We start from the raw sequence: 25,230 nt of genomic DNA, 5'->3' as shown, positions 1-25,230 counted from the left end.
ACACACAACTACATCTCAACCCGCCGCACCCCCTCCTCACGGCTGCATGACGCATGACTTCTAGACCGGTGCACCCCCTCCAGACACGATGTATTTTTGTTCGTTGAAATTGGTCCATGTTATTCGAGATAGAAATTTTGAGATGGTTTTTGTTAATTGGATATGGTTGATCTAAAAATGTCAATTGAAGATTATGATGTTGTTTTCTGTTTCTTTTGGTTGATTTTATTCAGTTATAGGTTCTTTTAATTTTCAATATGATGCCCCCAACTCCAACGTAAGGACACGTGAGAATCAAGGCATCAAAATGATTACAACACGGGTTACACACCCCAACGACAAGTACTAAGTGTATGCACATAAAATACATGTAAAACAAAAGACGCAGGAGATAAGTCAAAGTCAATCAACTAAGTACCAGAATTGTTTAAATATAAATTCGCTTAAATACAAACATATAAAAAATAGTACAATTATCCAATGAAAACCTAAATAAACTAAAATACAATAACCGAAAGAAGGAAACAAATTTCATCCCATGAGAAAGTGATCCCGATCACCTCTTCAGCGGAGCCGCATTCTCAGGCTCAACCTCCTCATCATCTGCATCAAAATCTACGATACCAAGAAACGGTACCGCAGGTAAGTAATAACCCAAACAGCCTACAAGATAAAAATGCATTCATGCAATAGTATGCATGCACATGATGACAGATGTGGGAGGCCCAAAAGTCATCACTTTCCAAAAATGAATCATTTCCCACGCACGCTAAAATCTCATTTGGCCCAAAAATCCAATCCATTCAAACATCCGCCATTTTTCCAAAAATGGCTCAACAGAAATTCCATAATTTTTCTAAAAAATGGTTCACATATCCTTTACCCAAATCTTGTCATTTTTTCAGAAAATATCCCATTATCCATTTTATCGTATGCACTATAATCTCCCTTAGAGATCATCTGCATATCCTGACTCCATTCGCCACACCATAGGTAACGACCATGCATATAACTTCGTAACAAGCGATGCCCATTTCCACACCCAGCACGTTAGTAGCCAAGCATCATCTAGCCCCTGCCAGCAGAGGGGCCACGAAGTCAGCAAGAGAGCGTTACCATTCCGTCCGATCCCATTGTCGCCCAACAACAACTTAGAGGACATCACTAAGTATATTCTGCTCCCGAGTGACTAGAGAAGCTCCACCAAGATATCTCATCTCAGCTTAGGGTCTTGATACATATGCACCCAAAAATTCATTTATACATGAAACCTCAATTTTCATTTCCAACACATAAACATGCATATAATATGTGAAAACACAATTTTTATTTTACAAACATGAACCCATTGCACCATGCAATGCATATAACAAGACACAAAAATATCTAACAAATTCTAACATCATCTAATCACACAAACAACTCAGTTCTCTATTCTAATCGACCCCCGACTCTTTAAACTTAATCCGGCATAACTAAACAATTTTACATAATATTTGTGAATGCAAAAATATATTTAAATTTTAAAAATTATTTAAAAAATACTTACAGTATTTTAAAAGTCGCTTTAAAGGTAAATTTTGAGAGATCAAGCACAAGTTAAATGTCAAAAGTGAGCCCGAAATTAAATCACCAAAAAATCACAACTTTTGGGATGGAAAATAGGTTTAAAAAACAAGGAGATTTGGAGTAATATTTTTGGAAAACAAATGGCTGATTTACTAGGATAAAATGAGAATATTGTGGCTGGAAAATAAGGCTACGGTAGAGAAAATAACCAACTCAAAACCCAGCTCAAAGTCCACGGCTTGGGATAAAAAATAGGGCAAGGATTTGACTTAAAATACAGCACGGTTTAAGGCTATAATAGAGCACGAAAAGGGGTCAAACAACTGGAAATGCAAGAGAATAAATCACAAGCTTGAATAACGAAAATTACTAAGGGGAAATGAGAGAGAAAACGAGCATGATAATGGGCCCAAACAGGGTAAGGGTCACGGTTTTGGGGGAGAAAACAAGGTATGGTTTGAGGGGAAAAACAGATGGAAATACAAGAGTTTTACACAAAACAAACTAAGAATACAAAAGAAAAGAAGAAGAAGAAAGAGGCGCACAAGAGAGCTTCGGCCAAACCTGCAAAAAATGGAGAAAAATAAATGCAAGAGAGGAGAAGAGAAATACACGGTTTTACAGTAATAGAGGAACCGAAAATCAAAGAAATCAAAAATGGAACTATTACCAGCCGAATATGGAGGAAAGAGCTGCGGCAGTCCCAAATTTGCAAATCAAAACTTGAAAATGAGATGGAGAAGAAGAGAAGCAGATGGTGCGGCAGAGAAGAGGAAAAGAAAATCAAACAATAGGAAGGAGATGAAAGAAAGGTGTAGAAACAGGGAGAAGTAGCAGCGGCAACAAGAATTGCAGAAGAAAAGGTAAGGAACCAAAAAGAATAAGGAGAAGAAGAAAAGAAGCAGCGTGCGACAGAGGAGAAGAAGGAAGGAATTAAGCCCGACACCGCATGGAGGAAATTAAAGGGGCTGGGTTCAATATGCAGGCTGGGCTTGGAGACCGCATGGGCTGGGCCCAAAAGTGAAGGAAAATCCCAAAGTCTAATCCCAAAATAAAGGTCTAAGAAATAAAAAAAAAATAATAAAAATATATAAAAGATAAATAAAAATATTAAATGTTAATAAAATAAAATAATTAAAATCTAAAAAATAAAATAATTTATACTAAAGAGCAGTTTAAATATAAAATAATAATTAATATCAAGAAAGTATATTAAAATAATTTTATAATTTAAAATTATAAAATAATATCGTAAAAATTACATTTAATTTAAAATAAGAAAATTATTAATTATAATAATTTAAATAATCATTCAATAAAAATACATGTAAATATATATATCATATCGAAAGATTTGACTATAAGACCATGACGACCACGAAGGTGTAGAAGAAGAACCAATGGAAAAAAATGGAGGTGCGGGAGTAAATTAAGGATGTGGTGCCGGATCAAAAATACGGTGAGCGGCATATGCACAGAAGTCCATCAATGTGAGGGAAGAGAAATGGCCTGGCATTCTGGTCGTGATGGCTGGAAGAGAAAGGGTCTATCCATCTTATGTTATGCGGTTCAAGATAAGTTCCCTAGGAGGTCTACGTGGCAATCCTTCATTAGAGCTTGTTTTTTGGGCATCTACGGAATGGTCGGATAGAAGATTTTGCCTTAAGAATTTAGGACTTCTAAAATGAATATACGTTGCAAACATTAAAAAAAATGTATAAATATTGGTGCTAAAAGATAATATTAAACAAACTGCAACCTTGAGTTGAGATTAAAAAAATAATAATAAAGAGGCTAGAAATTATTAAAATAATGAGATTAAAAAAAAAAAAGAATGTGGGGACATATTTAGAGTTACAAAGAACTTAAATTATATAATTTGTTTTTTGGATTTTAAAGTTGCCTGAATGCCATCTATATTTAAAATTTACAAAAATATTATCCAAACTCAAGATAATTACAAAATTGCTATTAAAACTTACAACATTGCCAATAAAACAGTCTAGATAGAATGTAGTCTGAAATTGATTGAAACATACTAGAATTTGAAATGAAACAGAATAAAAATATATAGTGTATCAAATACTACATCAAAATGAAAAATTCAAACCGATTAGACCGGAACTTAAAGGAATTCAAAACTAGGTGGCAATCCTAAACAAGAGGGAAGAAGACGTGCAATGCTGGCGGTTTCCGCTGTGAGAATGGGATCAAATACAAGATGGGCGTTCTCATACCCTTATTCTTGGCTTTTAACGATCTTTTTGGAATTTAACAAATGGGTTGAAGTATTTAATGGTCCTAATTGAGCTCTAAAGCTATCTATATTTTCATGGATAAAGTATTTAATAAATTTTAATATGCTTAGTTTTGAGTCTCAATAAGCCAAATTCGTTCAATAAATATTTTGTGGTTATTTAAATAATTCCTCAAGCTCATTACGCAATAAAAACCAACTTGTTGGGCCCAAAAAAATCCATAGTGAATCAAAATAAATTGTGTCCATGGCTTGTCCAATATTGTCAAGTAACTGTAGTTCTAGACTAAAATGATAAACTTGAACAATGGTACAAGTTAAAATCCTAATAACAACATCATCCAAAATATTGCCCTAAACTTCGAAAGTAACAATACTAAATATTAGGCCTATGCAAAAAATGTGATGGACCCGGCACACTTGATAGATCCGATCCAACCCACCCGATAAATGCAGGTTGAAATTAAATGCAGGTTGGACATCATCCAACCCACTGTCTATCAGACGAAACCGTAGTTCGTGCCCCTTCAACTCTTCCAGTCTTTCTACAGCAAAAGAAAAACCCTAGCTCTCTCTCTCTCTCTCTCTCTCTCTCTCTCTCTCTCTCTCTCTCTCTCTCTCTCTCTCTCCACATCCTTGATCGCCACTCCAAGATTGCATTCCTTCTCCTCGACCCTTTTCTCTCTCCTCTCTGTCCAGCAACTTCAATTAATCTATTTTCTCTAGATTCGAAGACTCAACATCGACTCAATTTGCTGAGGTATGTTGGAAGTTACTCGATTCCTAACCCTTTTCTTGTTTCATATTTTAAGTTACTCATATTTGTAAGTCTCTCTTTCACATTTATTTGCTGATTTTGTATATCATTTAAAATTTATCCCTGATTTCTTATTTTCCCATGTCATTGCATATTGGGTGCATTTCTTTGGCAGAGATATTTTCAACTTTTTTTGGCTGCTAGCCGGAACTGGTTGTTGTGAGTGGTTGGGAAGCATACAGTGGTTGGTTGCTGTTTGAGATTGGTAGTGCAAACTTTGATAGCATACGGTGGTTGATTGCAGGTCATTGCTTTTCCTATTCCATTTTATTGTGATGTGAAACTTGTTTGCCTATCTTGTTAGAAACAAAGCTTATTATTTTGGCAATGAACTGTTGGTTAGTGGGTCACGTATTGTAGTTGTAATAGATATTTGATTTTGCTATTGGGTCACACAATAAATAGTTATTGGGTCAACCTGCTGGTTATTGGCAATGAACTGTTGCAACTTTGTAGTTCATCTTCTTGTTGTTCATCTTCTTGTTGGCTTTCATGAGTAGGGATACAATAGGAACATTTTGAATGCTACACCCATGTATACTTTTCCTTTAGGTCATTCGAATCCATGTATCTCATGTTGGTGATGAGGTTTGACTTCACACACACACACTCATGAATATGGGTTGTTGGTATATGGTGTATATGTATATGAAAAAATCTACACAACCTCCCAACACCCCAACATCCCACTATTTTTTTAATTTTTATTATTTTATTTTTTATCAAATATTTAATATATAAATAATGAATAAAATAATTAAATTAATTTAAAAAGAATATATTCAAAAAAAATATTAAAAAAATATTAAAAAATTAAAAAAAGGTGGGATGTTGGGAGGTTGTGTAGCAAAACCCTATGTATATATGGCCTAAGCGCAAATCTCAGTTATGCACGCCTCTCAAGATGGCAAGACCATTTTACTCTTTTGTAGAAACCCCATTCCTTCTGCTATCAACCAGAAAGAACATTTTTAGTTCAATTTATGAGCCCCTGCCAAAATCTGTATTGAGATATTATATATTTTCCTCTACTTACACATTGGTTGAAATATTTTTCTGTCATTAACCATTTTGTTTTGCTGGTATTTGTTTTGTTGGGTTATAGGCATATAATCTTAGATAATGCATGCTCATGCCTAATTATTATATTTTCTCATGTTTTTATATGATAATTATTATATGTTAGTTCAAATCATGAATTGCTTCAAAAGTGACACTCCTACAAGTTTAAGAGATGATGAGATTACTACTCCTTTAGCTTTAACATTAACTTGTCTGGTAGTAGTAACACCAGTCTCCTACCCAAAAGGAAGGTAGGTAAGGACCCTTCAACGGTGTGGGAACACTTCCATAGTTAGTTTTTGGACAATATTCTAGTCTCGTTAGTTGAATTACACGAGTTACTCGATGAACTTTCTCAATAGTATATTTTGGTAATGTAAATATAGAGTTTGGTTTCCTATGTTTTTGAGATTATAGTATTCTGAGGCTCGTACTGAAATCGTGGATGTTTATTTTGTTAAATATGGTTGGTTTATGCTTTAATTATTTGGAATGTTATAATTGTGGTGCACAATATTAAAAAAAAAATATCTACTGTGAATATTGCATAATGCTAGATGTATATTCAGAACATTGCATCTTATATGTCATGAACGGGGGCAGGTAACCTTATGTTACATGTCCTGAAGTTTTAGATGTCCATCCGATCCCAAACAGAAATCTGTGGGCGTCACACGGTGGATTATTTAAGATTTTATGGCGCAATAATACATTTTCATATTTTCGAATGGAATGCCTGTTTGAAACTGTGAATTTATTTTTTGGAGCACTTTGGGCTGAATTTTGATAAATAATTTTCACTGTAGGTTCATATAAATATTTAGAATTTTTTGATACTAAGTTTATCATGAAATTTTTCGGAGTGAATAGTCACCTCGATAAGCACAGTAAGTGCAGTATTTTCAAAATTATAATGTGGAATGTCCAAATTAAGTAGGAAAATTTTATTTAGACACTTGGAAAGATCTTGGTCACACATAATGAATAGTTTTAGATACTTGGAACCATGAGAAATATTGATGGATTTCAAGGAATCAAGGTGGGAGATCATGCCACCTAAGCAAAAACCCTATTCTACCCGACCAGTCAAATTGTGCCAAACCAAAAAGTATTTATATCCTAGTAAAATCCTATATGGTTGGAATCCAACTAAGAACCCAAAAGCATGGTTGAAACTGAAATCTGATGGGCCCCAAGACAGACTAAGTCTTAAGGATCAATTATAAGATTAAGAGCCACAAAGATTAAGGGAGCAATGCAAGAATTGGTACAATCCAATTGAGATGAATCTAGCAAGAGTCCAACACACACGATGGGCTTGAAAGAAGGAGAATAAGTTTTGATCCACTTGATCTAAGCTATAGAAGACATGACTTGAGCCTATTATTATTGAAGGCCACGAATTTATTTATTTCATTAAAATGGCTTATTTTATTAGTCATAGAAATTAATCTAAAATAATTAGGCTTGGGGATGTCCAGCCCACACGTCTTATTTCTAATGAACTAGGGTTTTTGGGAAGACATTGTATTTTGGCCAAGGGTATATTTAAAAACTTATTAATTATGTGAACTAGAATTTTATAAGTTACTGTAGCACGGTACTATTTACGCTACAGTACGCTACAGTACCGCGGCTCACTTAGGATTTTGGGGGATTGTTTATTTAAACCAATTGTAGTTTCTTTTGAGAAGGTAAGAGATTATTTAAATTGATAAATTTTATTTATTGTGAGTTGAGTTTATCTCCTCTTGTTCTTGATTGAACGTTTGAACTTCTCAAAAGTAAATCACAACCTTTGTGGCGTTCCTCCTTTGTAATCTGGGTTCTTGAAACAGGTTCTTCAATGGGTCTAGATTTTAATATAATATAGGTTCTTGAAACGAAATCTCAACGAGTCTTGATTCTCCATCCATAGACTTGAGTTTGGCTTTCTTGGGTAAGTTTCCAATATTGTTGTTGGGTCTCAAAGCGAGTCGATTGGGATTCACATCATTTGATATTCAGAACAAGGTTCCAATCAGGTCTGATTCTATCTTTTATTTATCGCATTTTTAATTTTTCATTGTTCTAGGGTTACCAAAAAAAAAGAGCAAAAATTTGTTTTTCCTAGGGCTACCAAATTATTCTATCATTTGGGTTTCATATCCATCATCATAGGGTGGCTAAATTCCTTGTTTGAGGGCTGCCTAAATCTGCACCATCTAGAGTTTGAAATTTCTAGGGTTTCATTGATTCCTTTTTATTTCCTTGTCAATTTTATGTATTTGAATTCAATTGTTTAATTGTCACAATTGAATATTGTTGTTTGTGATTGAATTGGTGAGAAAAGAAAAGAAAAGAAAAGAAAGGAAAGGAAAAGAAAAGAAAAGAAAAGGAAAAAGAAAAAGAAAAAAAATTCAAAAAACAAGGAAAAGAAAATGATTTTGGGTATAGTTGTTTGAAATACTTTGCCATATGAAATTGATTTGGTATTGATTGAGCTTTATCTTTAAAGAGGCTGAATACATCTTTCTAGTTGGTATCTTGTCTTATAATTATGCTTCCATTCTAATAATTTCCTTGATTCCTTTGTCGTTTTATTCCTTCTGTATTTCTCTTATTTTTGTTTCTTGGATCTAATTACTAGTTGAAATAAAACAAGATTGTATTGTCTTGACTTAGTTCAATTAGTTCTTCAAAAACTTGAGTGAGAAAACTATTGAGGTAAAATGCAAGAGAGTTTGAGATCATTTTCGGGAAAAAGTCAATTAAGAGTGAAATACGAGTAGAGTGTCATTATTCGAGTGTAAACACGTCAGGAAGCCTGTGAGGTTTTCCTCCTCTAACATTCTTTTTTGTGCAGAGCATACGATTGCTCATAAAAATAACTCATCACCAAAGGGGATGGTAGATAACTCATTCTTTGTGTTGCAGTTCATGCAGCAAAAGTTTGAAAGGTTAAATTTAAAGTTAGGGAAGGTAAGAGATAAGATGGAACAACAAGGTGCATTAATTAGAAATTTACAGAGTAGGAGAGATAGAAGGAGACGTGAGCCTAGTATTGAGAATAGGTAGATAAGAATGAAAAGTATGGCGAGTCTCTTGTTGTTAGGTGTGCTCCCAATACAAAATTTAATATGGATGATATAAAGCAACAAAGAGAGAATATTTTTCATACTAGATGACACATCAATAACAAAGTATGTAGTATGATCATTGGTAGGGGAACTTGTACTAATGTTCCTAGCACTACCTTAGTTGAGAAATTGAATTTACCTACTTTAAAACACCCTAAACCATACAAGTTGCAATGGTTGAATGATTGTGGGGAGGTTAGAATAAATAAGTAAGTGTTAGTATCTTTTTCAATTGGGAGGTACAAGAATGAGTTACTTTGTGATGTAGTGCCTATGCATGCTGTCCATATTTTGTTGGGGAGGCCGTGGCAATGTGATAGGAGAGTGATCTATGATAAGTTTGGGAACATGTACAGTTTTGAAAATGATGGAAAAATAATCAAACTTGCTCCTTTAACTCCAACACAGGTCTATGAGGACTAACTGAAATTAAAAAGTAAGGTTGACCAAAAAAGAAAAGGAGAAAGTGAGATTGATCAAAAAAGAAAAAAGTGAAAGTGAGATTATGGAAAAAAAATAGTGAGGCCAAAACCTCAAGAGAATGAGAGAGTGAAAAGAACAAAGAGAGTGAAGAAAAAATAGAAAGTGAAAAGAAAATAGAGAGTGAAAAAAATAAAGAGACTGAAGAAAAGAGAGAGAGTGAAAAGAAAAAAGATAGTGAAAAGGAAAAATAAAGTAAAACAAAAAAAGAGAATGAAAAAAAAAATGAGAGTGAAAAGAAAAACGGGAGTGAAGAAAGTGAGAGAAAAATAAAGAGAAAAATGAGTTTTATGCTAAGGCAAATTTTACTACTAACGGATTTAATGAATCTTTGCCTAATATTGTTATCTCTTTGTTACAGGGATATAAAGTCGTAATTCCTAACGGAGTGTTTAGTGGATTGCCACCTATTATTGAGATAGAGTATTACATTGATTTTATGCCAGGTGCGACAATCCCTACCCTACCTTTCTTTAAATAACATGAGTCCTTGATGCACTTGAAAGGATACTGTAAGTTGATAAGAATGCATGCTACGTGGGACGAATGTATTAAGACTTTTCCTCATGAAATTAAATACACACATGATAAGGAAAATCTTGTATTTGATGCATTATCAAGAAGGTATGTCCTTGTCTTCATTTTGGATGCAAAGTTGAGACTTGAATATGATAAGAACTTGTTTGTTAATGATGATGACTTGGCTAGTGTGTATGGATTACGTGAGAAAATATCGTTTTCTCATTTATATAATCTAGATTGGCACTTTTTTAGAGAGAAAAGATTTTGTGTGCCTACTAGTCTTATGCATGAGTTGCTTGTGCATGGATATGGTCTGTTGGAAAATTTTGATATAAAGAGGACTTTAGACGTGTTGCATGACCATAGGTGGGAGTACTACTTGCCATTCATTAAGTTTGCATATAGTTTGAGTGACCACTTTGGTATAAAGAATATTTTAGGCATATTGCATGAACATTGGTGGGAGTATTGTTTCCCATTCATTGAGTTTGCATATAGTTGGAGTGGTCACTTTGGTATAAAGAAGAGTTTAGACGTATTGCATGAATACTTTTGGGAGTATGGTTTGCCATTCATTGAGGTCGCATATAATTTAAGTAGTCATTTTGATGTAAGGAAGATTTTATATTTTTTTCATAAATGTTTGTAGGAGTATCATTTTCCATTTATTGAATTGTTGCATGAATGTTTGCAAGAATATCATTTGTCATTTATAGAGTTTGTATATAATAGGACCATACATACTACTACTTCATATTGTCATTTCGAAATTGTTTATGGTTTGAATCCATTTATTTCTTTTGATTTAATGTATTTACCTGTTAATGACAAAAATAGCTTGGATGGACATTTCCAAATTCTTGATAAAATTAATGATACTTCATATCTAGTGGACCTTCTAGGTAAGTATTATGTGTTTGCTATTTTCAATGTTACTGATCTTTTTCCCTTTGATCCAGGTGGAGATTCGAGGTCAAATTCTTTTGAGGAGAGGAGGAATGATGGACCCCAAGGCATATTAAGTCTTAAGGATCAATTACAAGATTAAGAACTATGAAGATTAAGGGAGCAATGCAAGAATTGGTACAATCTAATTGAGATGAAGCTAGCAAGAGCCCAACACACATGATGGGCTTGAAAGAAGGTGAACAAGTTTTGATCCACTTGATCCAAGTTATGGAAGACACAACTTAGGCCTATTGTTATTGAAGGCCACAAACTTATTTATTTTATTAAAATGGCTTATTTTATTAGTCATGAAAATTAATCTGGAATAATTAGGCTTGGGGATGTCCAGCCCACACGTTTTATTTCTAATAAACTAGGGTTTTTAGGAAGGCCTTGTATCTTGGCCAAGGGCATATTTGAAAAGTTATTAATTATGTGAACTAGGATTTTATAAGTTACTGTAGCACAGCACTCTACATGCTACAGTATCGCAGCTCACTTAGGGTTTTGGGAGATTGTTTATTTAAAATCAATTGTACCCTCTTTTGAGAATGTAAGACATTATTGAAATTGATGAATTTTATTCATTATGAGTTGAGTTTATCTCCTCTTGTTCTTGATTGAACGTTTGAACTTATCAAAGGTAAATCACAACCTTTGTAGTGTTCCTCCTTTGTAATCTAGGTTCTTGAGACAGGTTCTTCAATGAGTCTAGATTTAATATAATCTAGGTTCTTGAAACGAGATCTCAACGAGTCTAGATTCTCCATCCATATACTTGAGTTTGGCTTTCTTGGGTGAGTTTCTAATATTTTTGTTGGGTCTCAAAGCGAATTGATTGGGGTTTCAATTAAAATCCTAAGCAGTTTTATCCAAATCCTAAAGTTAACCTCAAAATCCTAACTGAATCGGTTTCTAGCATTGTGTTTAATTGCTTGATTAAATTACTTTCACATGCTATCAATCCTTCAAATTCATGTCAGAACATCATTATCTAACCTTTTTAACCTTGGATATTTGATTGGACCAAGAGAAATTGGATTTGGCATTGATAGCAATCCAACCCCTTTTATAATTCCTAATTGAGGCCTATTCAGTTTAGACCCATTATGACCCGTGAAATTGGGCACCTTAATATTGTTTTTGACCAACAAATTTTATCCCCCACATGGATGATCAGATCTCTTCAAGAGGGCTGTTGAACCTAAGATTTTAAATTTTGTGTAATTATATATTTACATGTGGATTTTGATGATAACAAATGAATTCAAAGAATAAAGAAGTTTCAAACTTAAGTTGTCTACACAATGTAGTCAAGCACATCAAGGAAACAAGCATGAGCAAGAAGGGAACAAATTCACATTAAAATCATAGAGCAATGTTGTAAATCTCTTAAAAATTCAAAATTAGAATTAAGGATCAAAATTAATATTTTTTCATAAAGTATTAAAATACATTTTCCACATGTGCATGAATTTTTTGAAAATTAAATTTGAAAATTTTGAAAGATGATTGATTATCATCTTTCACATGTGCATACCTTAATTAAAAGGTTGAACTTTGAAAATATTAAAGATAATTGATTGTCATCTTTCACATGTGCATATTTTATTTGAATATTTTCAAAAGTGATTGATGCTTTTTTTTAACTTATGCAAACGGTAGATGATTTTGTTTGAAAATTTTAAAAATTAAAGTGTGCTCCTTTTGTCATATGCAAAAAATAAAAAAAAAATTAGGTTTGAAAATTTTGAAAAGTAAAGTGTGCTCCTTTTATCATATGCAAAAAGTAAAAAGATTCGGTTTGAAATATTTGAAAAGTAAAGTGTGCTCTTTTTGTCATATGTCAAAAGTAAAAGATTAAGTTTGAAATTTTTGAAAAATAAATGATGTTATTTTTTATAATTGAAAAAGAATAACCTTTTATTTGAATTTTTAAAAAAAGTGAATGATGTTGTCTTTGACATGTGAATCTTTTTAAATTTGAATATGAAGTCTTATATGTCTATAAATAGATCATTTGAGAGTTTCATATTTACAACATCTAGAGCATACAACTTTCATTCAAAACTTTCATTCTCTCTTCTCTAAGTATTGAGCCTTAATGCTTATTCATTTTGAGAGAGATATAGTTTGCGTTGTATTGTTCTTATTTCACTCATTGAGGAGTGTTTTCTGATATCCTACCCACTATCAGCTCTTGTATCAGTAAAAGGGTATGTATAACTCTTGTGTGTGTAGAAAGTGTTCTACACCGGGAATAGTTAAATCATCACGTATAAGGTGATTGTAAATGTAGAGGGTGTTCTACACGGATCCTATGTAGCGGTATTGTTCAAAGGTATAATAGGTTCCTATTTCCACCTGAAGGAGGTTGAATAGTGAATTTGGGATCCTCAAGGGGTAGCTTGAGGCGAGGACGTAGGCAATGGGGCTGAACTTCATTAACATATTGAGTTTGCTTCTCTCTTACCCTTACTCTTTATATTTATTGTTGTTTCATATTTTGTTTATATTTTATATTATATATTTGATTTATAATTATTATTTTTTTTAATACAACTTAATTCACCCTCCCTCTTGTGTTAGTCATCTGGGCAACAATTGGTATAAGAGCTAGTTGACCTGTACTGTTCATATAGACAGATCACTCATGGAAACTCTCGCTTATGACTGTGTCACCAAAGCAAGACTCTCCGACTATGGGTGACGATGCACCGGTAGAGACGGTAGCCGGCTAGTCTGGTAGGTACAATTGTTAGGTAACATAGGTGTTGTCTATGATCAGTAACAATTGGTATCAAAGCTAAGAGCTCTGTTATAAGATTAACTATCTTTTGAGTTAAGATCTTATGATTAAGATTGCAGCTTCATTTGGTGAAGGTCAATCTAGCAGCCCGCCTCCACTCTTTTGTGGAGACAATTACTCATTCTAGAAAGTTAGAATGAGAATATTCCTTCAGGCTCAAAGTCGAGAAATCTGGAAATATATTGTAAATGGATCTTATATTTCAACAAAAGTGGTGATGGGGTAAAGGTCAAAAAGAAAGAAGAAGAATTTGATCGTGAAGACGATAGACTCTATACTTTGAATTTAATTGGTATGAATTTATTATTTAATGCTCTCAATGGAAATGAGTTTAATAGAATAATGACTTGCGCTATGACAAAAGAAATTTGGGATAACTTGGAAGTTATTTACGAAAGAATTTTGTAAGTCAAGGAATCAAAAATTTATATTTTTACACATGAATATGAAATGTTTAAGATGAATGATGACGAATCTATTTCTAATATACACACTCGTTTTACTAACATCATTAACAGCTTGATAGCTCTTGGCAAAATTTATTCCAAGGTGGAGATAGTAAAAAAAATTCTCATCAGGTCACTTATCACCCATGAGTACACATTGAAAAGAGGAGAAGAAGAAGGAAAGCCAAAGAAGAGCTTGACACTTAAAGCTGTTCCTCATGAAAGTGAAAGTGATGAAGATGAGAAAAATGAAGATAAAGATAAAGAAGTTACGATGATAACAAGAAAAATTCAGAGATTCTTAAAAAAAAAAATAAAACTCATCCGAGAAAATCTTTCAAAAAGTTTTCCAAGAAAGATTTAGGTAAAAATGACACTTTAATTTGTTATAAATACAATAAGTTTGGTCATACCAAGCCAGAATGTCCTCTGCTAAAGAAAGATCGAAATAAGGGCAAGAAAGTAATGAAAGCTACATGAGATGATGATTCAAATAGGTCAGATAGTGAAGCAAGCAATGGAGAATCAACAAATCTTTGTCTTATGGTTAAAGATGACATTGAGGTAATAAATTTTGATAATATTGAAGATCTTTCATATGAAGAATTGCAAAATGTTTTAGAAGAGGTGTATGAGGAACTTGAAAAATTGGGTATCAAGTATACTGCTTTGAAAAAGAAAAATTCTTCTTTAACAAACGAAATTGATATTTTAATAAAAGAAAATATCGTTTTGAAAGATGAAAATCTTGAGTTGAATAAGAAGAAAATTGATTTAGAAAATATTGTTAAAAACTTTATAAATGGAAAAAAAAAAATTGAAAAACTTCTTTGTAGTCAAAGATGTGTTTTTGACAAGACAGGCTTGAGATATATGCCAAAACAAAAATACAAACCTTATAAAAATTTCTTTAATAATCCTTCTATATCAAAGACCAATATTCAAAATTCTTTTCATAAAAATAATTTTTTCAAAAAAAGATACTATTTTAATCATTCAAGTTCTTCATATATGTCACATGTTATTTGCAATTTCTGTAATAGAAATACTCATAATTATCATACTTGTCCTATTAGAAGAAATTATACAATGACTATTAGGGCTATATGGGTACTTAAAACTCTTGTTTCTTCTAATACTAATAAATAAAGGATTCAAAGAACTTGGGTACAAGAAAAATCATTTTAATTGTTTTTATAGCTATGCATGAAGTCCTCCACAAGCAAAAACAAATAGTTTTTAGATAGTGGATGTTCAAGACACATGACGGGAGATAAGACTAAGTTCTTTGATCTTAAATCTAAAGAAGAAGGATTCGTGACATTTGGAGACAACTCGAAAGGGAAGATCGTGGGAATAGGTAAAATTGATAATGAATATTCTCTCATAATTGAAGATGTTCTACTTGTTGAAGGTCTAAAACATAATCTTTTGAGCATAAGTCAATTATGTGATAAAGGATTTACAGTTACTTTTAAAATGGATAAGTGCATTAGTTTGAATGATCATGATTGTAATATTTGTTTTATTACTTTTAGAAGCAACAATGTTTATACAATGGATTTTGAAGAAATTACCTCACAAGATGATATTTGCTTTTCAGCTCAAAATGAAAGTAGTTGGCTATGGCATAGAAGATTAGGTCATGCCAACGTAGAACTTATTTCCAAAACTTTCAAAAAATGATCTTGTTAAAGGTTTACAAAAAATAAATTTTTTTAAAGACAAAATTTGTGATGCATGCCAATTTGGTAAATAAACAAAGAGAAAACCTTCAGGTCGGTACATCTGAAGTAGGCTTTAAAACAGCCTCCAATGAAATAAAGCCACGTAGCCTACCCAGGAATGAACAAATGGGCTTGTACGCACCGAAGCGTCTCTCTCTCTCCCTCTCGAAAACTCATCACAGAAGCTCTCCCTCGTGCTCGTCTCTCTCTCTCTCTCACAGATCTCGTCTCTCTCTCTCTCATCAAATACCCATCGATGCCGGCACCGAAGTTCATCTCTCTCGAATCCAAAAAAAATTTCGACGCTAGCCAAAAAAAATAGTGGGCATCGAAATTCATCTTTCTCAAATCCAAAAAGTACCACACGGCCCTCTTTCTCGTCTATGTTTCCCAATCACACCGAAGAGCTCGTCTCTCTCTCTCTCTCATCAAATACCCATCGACGCCAGTCAGCCCAAGAGTGGTAAGTATTGAGCTGGATTTTTAATTTTTTTTTAATTTTATAGAACGTTTATCTTTATTTGGTTTGGACTGAGTTAAGATCTGAGATAGGTGTAATACGTTAGTGATAAGTGATGAAATTTAGATGTTTGTTGTGAATCTGGGTTGAGTATGTATCGTTTGTGAATAAGGGAACCAATGAACTGTATAGAAGTATTCGGTAAAGAAAGAACATTTTATGTAGGGAAGGTGTTTGACAAATTTCCTCAAAGACTGTTACATGTTACATATTTTTCAGAAAATACCATACCCAAAACAGGGAGCCTTCAGGCCTCAAATTTGTTCACTGTCCCAAAGATTGGCTCCTTTTTGCATGTCCCGTGGATAGTTTTGAGTGTTTGGTAAAAACCACCTCAAATTTGCTGCATGTTCCAAAAATATCATAGCCTAATCTTTTAGGAATTATTCTATCTATTGTCTTAAATGAAACCAATCACTAATTAAGTCTCCCTTACAACTCCAAGTTATGTTATGTATATGACAGTGCATGAGTGCATATATTCTTAGCAGTTTTAATCACATTTCTTGGTTCACAATTTCAGAATTTTTTTTTCTCAACTGTACCGTGTACACAAACACAATGCTCTTGTGTTTATCCTTGCCTAAATACAATGCTTATCTTGTGGTTCATGCTTCACAATCTTGCCTAGCTGCTAAAAATAGAAAACTAGAGTTATGCCAAGTTAATTTACTCTGTTTTAATTTGCAAAACCCGAGTCTTGCATTTGTGGTAATGGTTTTTTTTTCCCCTCTCCCATGTTGTGTACTGATGATGTAAAATGTGCAACTATATTTTAGATTTTAACATATTTTATCTATATTTCAGTAATGAATACTTCAAGTTCTCATTCCGGTTCAAAAGCTCTTGGACTACAAGAGGGAAAGATGTGGCTACTTTTGATTGACCTTTTTGCTAATGAAAGAGGAACGACAGGATACATGATGAACAAGCCAAATTACAAGTCATAGAGAAGAAGTACAAGGGAACTATTAAAGTGTTGTTCTTGTCATGGTTGTTTTATTGTGATTATAAGTTTTATGTATCCGAACAAAAAGAATGTAATTCAGTCATTGCTAAGACTCATGTAATCATTAAGTTATTTGTAATCATTATTTTGTAATGACAATAATAGTTTTATACAACCTGACTTGGTTTTCCCAAGGTGAATGACACCTTAATGCAGGCCCTCTTTCATTACCTGATGTAATTTTCTTATGAATGTATAAGTCAAATAATGCCAACTGTATTGATGATTAAAAGATACAAAAACTCCACATCCCATTAAATATTAATGATTAAAATCTCATTCACTACACAACATAAAAAACATAAAATAAATGTCTTCACCATAAAAATTCTCAAGTTTCACAATGAGTTACATAAACTCCACAATATCATCAAATAAGTTGACGACCAATACATCCTTCTTCATTCATTGTAATATAAGCCAAAACTCATCCATAATGCAAAAGCTTCACCATTTAACTCCAATGATTTTGCACTATAATATTAAAAAAAAGAAATCAATTAATACAAATACCACCGTAACATAAAAATAAAATCAATACAAGTATTACATAATCACAAATAAAACACAAATAAGTATTACCATCGTAATTAAAGATCCAAGTTCTGATCCAAGTTCTGAGACACGTTGTCAGTCGTATGCCCAAGATCCCTACAAAAAAACACAATGGCGAAGTTGCTCTCAGATAAAAAACAAGCAACAAAATTTTAACATTAGATTAAAAATTTGTATATATGTATACCTCACTGAAGGACATTATTCTTAGTATGTCCCTCATTCTTGCAAATGCTACAATGTCTTTTCTTTGGTGGTTGAGTCTCTTTTGGATTCTTATTTCTCAAAGATTTTGGTCGTCCTTTTGTTGGCACCCGTGGAGGATCCTGTATCATTTGTGAAAAATTTGATACAACCTGACTTCTTAACATCACAGAATCATTGGTTGAATTTTTTTCCTGACCATCTTCAATTAAAAGCAACTCTTTGTGGACCTTGTCTAATGCAAGAGAGAGGTGATTGAATTTTTGTATTGATTGTGACCCAAGTTCTAAAATCTCATAAAATTGCATCGCTAACTTGCTTTTCCTCATGGTAGGATCATCTTGTGTTGTTACATGTGCTTCAGAAGTTGGGATTTCAAGAATTGGCTCGACTCTTAGCATTAACTGTCCATCTCTCTAGAATATATTGCCGTGGCAACATATCTAATTTGAATTTCTTGCCAAAGACACATAGAATGTGCCTACAAATAATTCCATAAAACTCATACATGTGGCATGTGCATGTTGCCTTTTCTTGTCCGGACTCCAATGTCACATAATAGACAGGGCTTTCTTTACACTGAGGTGTCACTCCATATGTCTTGCTTTCACCATCACTTTGATGTTTGGTTGACTTGTATCGTTGGCTACTGAAAAGCTCATCTTGAAATTTCATAAAAGACTTTCTTGTATAGACTAAGGCCGCCTCTTCTTCAATTTTGTAACCCGTTTTCAATATTGCTCGTGTAGATATTGTTCGCACATCCTTTTCTTTCTCTTTAAAGTAACGTGCATTTAATGTTTTCTCATATTGATGCACAAAGTCACTCACCATAGTGCTTGAATGAACATAATCCTTGAAAAACTTGTTCATGCTTTCACTCCTTTGAGTTGTTGACATACCAGCACAAAATGTACTTCGCAAGTAAGCTGGAACCCACATTTCCCGTCGGTTATAAAGATTTTGCAGCCAAGTGTTATCTATTAGCCCATACTTAAGCAATATTGATGTCCATTCTTCTTCAAACTCATCAATCGTGATAGTCTCATGGATACAATGGCGAAAATCTTTTTGGAAGTCTGGAAATTTGTTATACACATGGGCTAAATGTTCAAGAAATTTTTGTAAAATATGCCACAAGCACAACCTATGAGTTGTGTTTGGTAGTACTTCTACAATGGCCTTTGCCATCGCCTTGTCGTCATCGGTAATTATAGTTTTAGGAGCCTTCCCAAGCATTGCCTCTTGCCATGTTCTCAACAACCATGTATAGGATTCTGCTGTTTCATTAACCAATAAGGCACAACCAAACATTATGGTTTGGTGATGATGGTTAACTCCAGAAAATGGCACAAATGGCATCTTATATATATTTGTCAAATACGTGGCATCAAAAGTCACAACATCCCCAAAGTATTGGTATGCAGCCCTTGACCTTGCATTTGCCCAAAAACAAGATCCCATACATCCATTCTCATCAACTTGCATGGAGTATACAAACCCAGGTTCTTTGCATTGTCTATCAAGAAAGTAAGTATATAACCTTTGTGCATCTCCCTCTTCAAATAATTTTCTTCTTTTATTTCCCAAGAAATTTTCCACGTCCTTGCCAATGCATCCAACGTTAAAGTCACCACCTGATTCTTTACTTAGCACTGACATTATCTTTCTTGTCGGTACACCAGACTCATTCAAAGTGAGAATAAGCTTTTTTTGAGCACGTGTCACTCCTCTATGTCCACGTAGCAAACTAGTACTTCTTAGTGTAAGTAGCTCGTGGTTATGTTCGGGAACAAACTTAGTTACTGCCCACTGTTCACCGTCTTTTCTTATTGCCATTATTGCTTTACATCCAATTTTTGTCTCAGCAGGTTCAGGAATGGTTCGTTCCTTTTGTTTGCGACTTTCATGCCGAAATCCTTCCCTTGAACAAACATAGTCCACCGCAATCAATTTTTTCTCTTCTTTTGACAATCTAGAATGGTTGGTCCGCATTGAAAAACCTCTTCGTCTTGCATACGCCTTATAAAATGTCTGGGCATCTTCTACGTCATCAAATTTCATACCGATAAATGGCTCTAAAGGACCACTATTAGAAGAGGAAATCACATTCCCCCGTTCTTCCACATCCACATCTACATCACATTCTTCTTCCACATTTTCATTCTCATTTTCAGTCACAATTTCAGCCTCAGAACCTACATCTCCAACTTCTGGACAATTTTTACTTATCATTACCTCAACTTCATCGCTATCCCAACTTGATATACGATCCTTCAATAAAATAAAAAATAGTAGTATAGAAAATCAGTACTTCACCCTGACTCTTACATTAATGAAAGCTACGCATGCACATTAAAATAGTCTTGGTGAGAAGGTTCAACACCTAATTTGGGAGGTATTTAAGTAGTGAGCACCACTAACATTAAAACACATGCTCTATCAGTGCCAAAATCTTTTTTTTTTTTTTTCAAAAGCAAATAACTTTATTTGATAGTTATTTTCATAAAAATAGGGGGTAGATGGATGAACTCTCTAGTAAAAATCAAAATCAAAATCAGTATTTCATACCAAATAAAAACAGAGTGGATTTATACGGCCCTAGTGGTACAAACATTTTACTCCCCATAAATCAGGTAAGTTAAAATTTATATGTTTCTCAAGTTAGCAATAAGATGTATTCCGATTACTACACTGGCAGTGCACATTTGTTTTCAATGTTAATTTCATTTGTCTTTCATGCAGTGTAAATTGTAATGAAAACAATGACCCACACCTATAATCAGACGGACAGAAAAAAAGGAGCTGTAAAAACAAACCATGGAGGATGACGGTGGTGGCTGACTGCGTTGAGGTGGTGGTTGCGTCGGGCTGGTGGCTACGTAGGGCTGGTGGTGGCTACGTCGGGCTGGTGGCAGCGTCTGGTAGCAGCAGCGAGCTAGCTGGTGGTCACGTCTGGTGGCGGTAGCAACTGGATGGGGCTGGAATCGTGTGGCTGGGCAGCGTCTGAATGAGGTGAAATCTGATCGAGGGAAATGTTTTGGGATTTTGGGGGAAAAATCAGATGGGGTGATCCTCATGAAAGATTTTACTACATTAATGACGTGGCAGCCTGTTATTAGAGGCTGGTTTCACTAGAAAAACGGTACGTACCGCTCCAAAGCTCTTCTCATAAACAAAAACTTCTTTTAAAATCAAGAAACATATTTTCACTACTAGACCATTGCAACTGATACACATTGATATTTTTGGACCAAATAGAGTTGCAAATCTAGGAGGAAAATATTATGCATTTTTTATTGTTAATGATTTCTCTAGATATACTTGGGTCATCTTTCTTGCTCATAAAGATGAGACACATAATATTTTTACCAAGTTATGCAAGAGAATTCAAAATGAAAATGGTTATGCTATTTCATGTATCTAAAGTGATAGGGGAAAAGAGTTTGTTAATAAAAATATTGAAATATTTTGTGATGAAAATGGTTTTGTACATAATTTTTCTGCGCCTCGAACTCCTCAACAAAATGAGATAATAGAGAGGAAAATAGATCTCTTCAAGAGATAGCAAGAACAATGCTCAATGAGAACAACTTGCTTAGTTATTTTTGGGCCGAAGAGGTAAGTACTGCATGTTATGTTATAAATAGAGTTATGCTAAGGTCTAAATTAGATAAAACTCTCTATGAGTTTTGAAATAAGAAAAAGCTCAACATTGGTTACTTTCATGTATGTGGATGCAAATGTTTTATTTTGAATGACAGGGATAATTTAGGCAAATTTGATGTAAAATTTAATGAAGGTATTTTTCTCGGGTATTTTACTAATAGTAAAACTTATAGAGTATTAAATAAAAAGACTTTGACTGTACAAGAATCTATGCATGTAGTATTTGATGAATCTAATTCTCCACTCTCCAAGAAATCTATTAATGAAGAAACATGAGGTATAAATAACACAAAAAGTCTCAATCTCAACAAAGAGAACACAATAGAAGAAGTTCAACATGGAACCATGATGCAGGGGGATCCGAGACAGATGATGTTGAGCTATCAGATTGCACCTTGATGGCTCTGAGATACCATGAGTTGGCAGATTAGCGCAAAGGCAGGAATTGATTGTGATATGTTCCTCATTGGGGCCGTTTTGAGTGCGTTTCAGTCTTTTGGCCATAACTTTGGCTACGGGTGTCGGAATCGCACATAAGACCCCAATTCGGAAAGCTCTTTTCGGCGCGCAGGCTGTCCACATTGAGCATGGCTCCATGTGTCTTTTCTTGGACCTCAAATTCTGCTATTTTCTTCTCCAAATCACTAGTTTTAGTTATTTTTTTCTATTTATGGTAATATTTCGCTTGTCAGTTAGGAAGTCATTTTTTGCAGATTGCTTATTTTATTTCGAATTTCAATTTGGAGTGATTTCTGAAATTTTGCTATTTTTGGCAAAATTCGGATAAACACGATTTTTGGCTATAATAATCCGGCTTGTGAACTGATTTTGATCATTGCTTGATTTTATAATATTCCGTTAAACCCTAGAGACTTTTCTCTCTGGTTTTGGGCGATTTTTCTCCTGTAAATCATCTGTTGGAACTAGCCTGCAGAATAATCGCTATTCTATCCAACGTCAAACCATCAGGAAAGATCATCAAAATTTAATATAAGATGCAACCAAACAGTGAAAATTTGTGAAAGATCATCCAGTGGAATAAATTTTGGGAGAACCTTCATGAAGTGTAAGTACTCGATCATTCCTTAGAAATATTTGCAATCATACTACTTCTTTATATCATATTGAACCCAAAAATATTGATGACGCACTTCTTGATGAATCTTGGATTCTAGCTATGCAAGAAGAGTTGAATCAATTTGAAAGAAATGATGTTTGGACACTTGTTCCTAGACCCAAAAATCATACTATTATTGGAACAAAATGGGTTTTAGAAACAAGAAAGATGAGTCTGGAGTCATTACTAGAAACAAGGCTCGACTTATAGCCCAATGTTTTAATCAAGAAGAAAGAATCGATTATGATGAGATATATGCACCAGTCGCAAGATTAGAAGCTATTCGAATGCTACTTGCATATGCTTGTTATAAAGATTTCAAACTTTTTCAAATAGATGTTAAAAGTGCTTCTTAAATGGTTTTATAAATGAAGAGGTATATGTTGAGCAAATTCCAGGTTTTGAAAATCATATTTCTCCAAATCATGTTTTCAAACTCACAAAAGCACTATATGAACTCAAACAAGCTCCTAGAGTTTGGCACGAGAGACTCAATAATTTCTTGATTGAAAAAGATTTTTCAAGAGGAAAAATAGACACAACTGTTTTAATTAAATATGAAAATGATGATATTCTTTTAATTCAGATTTATGTTGATGATATAATATTCGGTGCTACTAATGAAAATATGTGTCAAGTTTTTGCTAAGACTATGCAGGAAGAATTTGAGATGAGCATGATGGGAGAACTTATATTCTTTCTCGGATTGCAAATTAAGTAAGTAAAAAAATGAGACATTCATCAATCAATCAAAATATATTAAGGAATTTCTGAAAAATTTTGGGATGAAAGGTACTAAGGAAATTAGAACACTAATGAGTCCATCAACTAAACTTGATAAAGATGAATCCGGTAAACCAGTTGACTCGAAGATATATCGAGGTATGATTGGTAGCTTATTATATTTAACAGCCAGTGTTTAATGTGTGTTTATGTGCACGCTTTCAATCATCTACAAAAGAATCACATTTAATTGCAGTTAAGCGTATTCTTAGATATCTTAGTGGTACAATTAACCTAGGGTTATGGTACCTTAAGCACACATTTATCGATCTAATTAGCTACACAAATGCAGATTATGCTAGCTGTAAAATAGAACAAAAAAGCACTAGTGGAGCATGTTATTTCTTAGGTCATGCACTAGTTTCCTGGTTTAGTAAAAAATAAAATTCTGTTGCACTATCTACTGCTGAGGCAAAATATGTTGATGTGGATAGTTGTTGTACTCAAGTTCTCTACATGAAGCAACAACTTGAAGATTTTAAACTCATGTAAATCACATTCCAAGCAAATGTGATAATACAAGTGCTATAAATCTTTTAAAGAACCCAGTACAACATTTTAGAACTAAGCATATTGAAATAAGATATCATTTTCTTCGAGATCATGTACAGAAAGGCGATATAGTACTAGAGTTCACAAACACATATGATCAGTTAGCAGATATTTTCACAAAACATTTACCAGAAGATAGATTATGTATGATCAGAAGAGAAATAGGTGTGATGCATGCTATGAATATTTCTTAAAAGATAGACAAAAGTCAATAAAAATAAAGAGAGAATTTTTGAATATTTTTACATAAACTTGAGATTCTTAGTCTCATGTTTGAGACGTTCATTATCTTCATACAATATCATATCATTCTTATCCATGAGAACTGGCAAGCAGAATGAAGAATTTAATAAAGATTTCAACTGTTTATTCTTCTTCCGAATGATTCATTCCCTTGTATGAGACTCTTGAATAATTTGTTGAAGTACAACAATTTGTTTTTTAAACTTTTCAACTTTATGATTTCTGACTTGTAGCCATTGAGAAAAAGTAACAATAGAGGAGGAGTGGTAAATCCCAAGGCTCACCAACTCGTAGATAGCATCGGAATATGACTTATTAGTCAAATTATTATTTTCTTGCTACAACATGGCACCAATGGCAGCTGCAGAAAGGACAGGAGGTTGAGGTGCATAATGTCTCATGGATGGATCTTGAGAAATGTTAGAAGAATGAGCCTTTGAGAAAAGAATAGAAAGCTTAAAGCAAGAATGTTGAAGGAATACATATGAGTTATAGAGATGAGAAGAAAACTTGATGCGGATTGGATGAACTTTAAGACTGATTTTATGGAGATAACATAAAGAATAAGACGAGTTATCATTCAAGTCAAATAGCAATGTGATTTTTTTTACCGATCGGTGAAAATGACATTTTTTTAGAAACTCAGAGCCTTCAATCTCGTCTGTCAACAACATCAGGCAATTTTTTCAAATCTCCAGCCACACTTGTTTGGTCACGGACGGATCCATTTTTTCAACTATCTACAGTTTCTATCAACGCACCGTTTTCTTTAGTCCATTTATTTGGTACAGATCCTTTTTAATGATGCCAAAAGGGGGAGAA

The 25,230-nt window shown here is 33.6% G+C and overlaps 1 protein-coding gene and 1 long non-coding RNA gene across 2 annotated transcripts; both read right to left on the bottom strand.

The window, feature by feature from the left end:
- Window positions 1-423: 423 nt before the first annotated feature.
- On the bottom strand, window positions 424-2,625 carry LOC122295791. The gene is made up of 2 exons (XR_006238272.1): window positions 2,240-2,625; window positions 424-2,133 (listed from the first exon to the last, which is right to left on the bottom strand). It is a non-coding gene; the product is annotated as an uncharacterized LOC122295791 (long non-coding RNA).
- A 15,794-nt stretch (window positions 2,626-18,419) lies between these two features.
- On the bottom strand, window positions 18,420-20,279 carry LOC122296743 (protein FAR1-RELATED SEQUENCE 5-like). Its single transcript, XM_043106541.1, has one exon. It carries the CDS (start codon window positions 20,277-20,279, stop codon window positions 18,420-18,422), a length of 1,860 nt encoding a protein of 619 aa, XP_042962475.1.
- Between the last annotated feature and the right edge of the window lie 4,951 nt (window positions 20,280-25,230).

Source organism: Carya illinoinensis, chromosome 15 (assembly GCF_018687715.1).
Source record: "Carya illinoinensis cultivar Pawnee chromosome 15, C.illinoinensisPawnee_v1, whole genome shotgun sequence".
Classification (NCBI taxonomy): domain Eukaryota; kingdom Viridiplantae; phylum Streptophyta; class Magnoliopsida; order Fagales; family Juglandaceae; genus Carya; species Carya illinoinensis.
The sequence above is the reverse complement of the archived record's forward strand: the minus strand, read 5'-3'. Positions and strand labels throughout refer to the sequence as shown.

Bases quoted from the DNA above. Each gene is read 5' to 3' on its own strand.
- LOC122296743 (XM_043106541.1), bottom strand. From the start codon at position 20,279: ATGATAAGTAAAAATTGTCCAGAAGTTGGAGATGTAGGTTCTGAGGCT.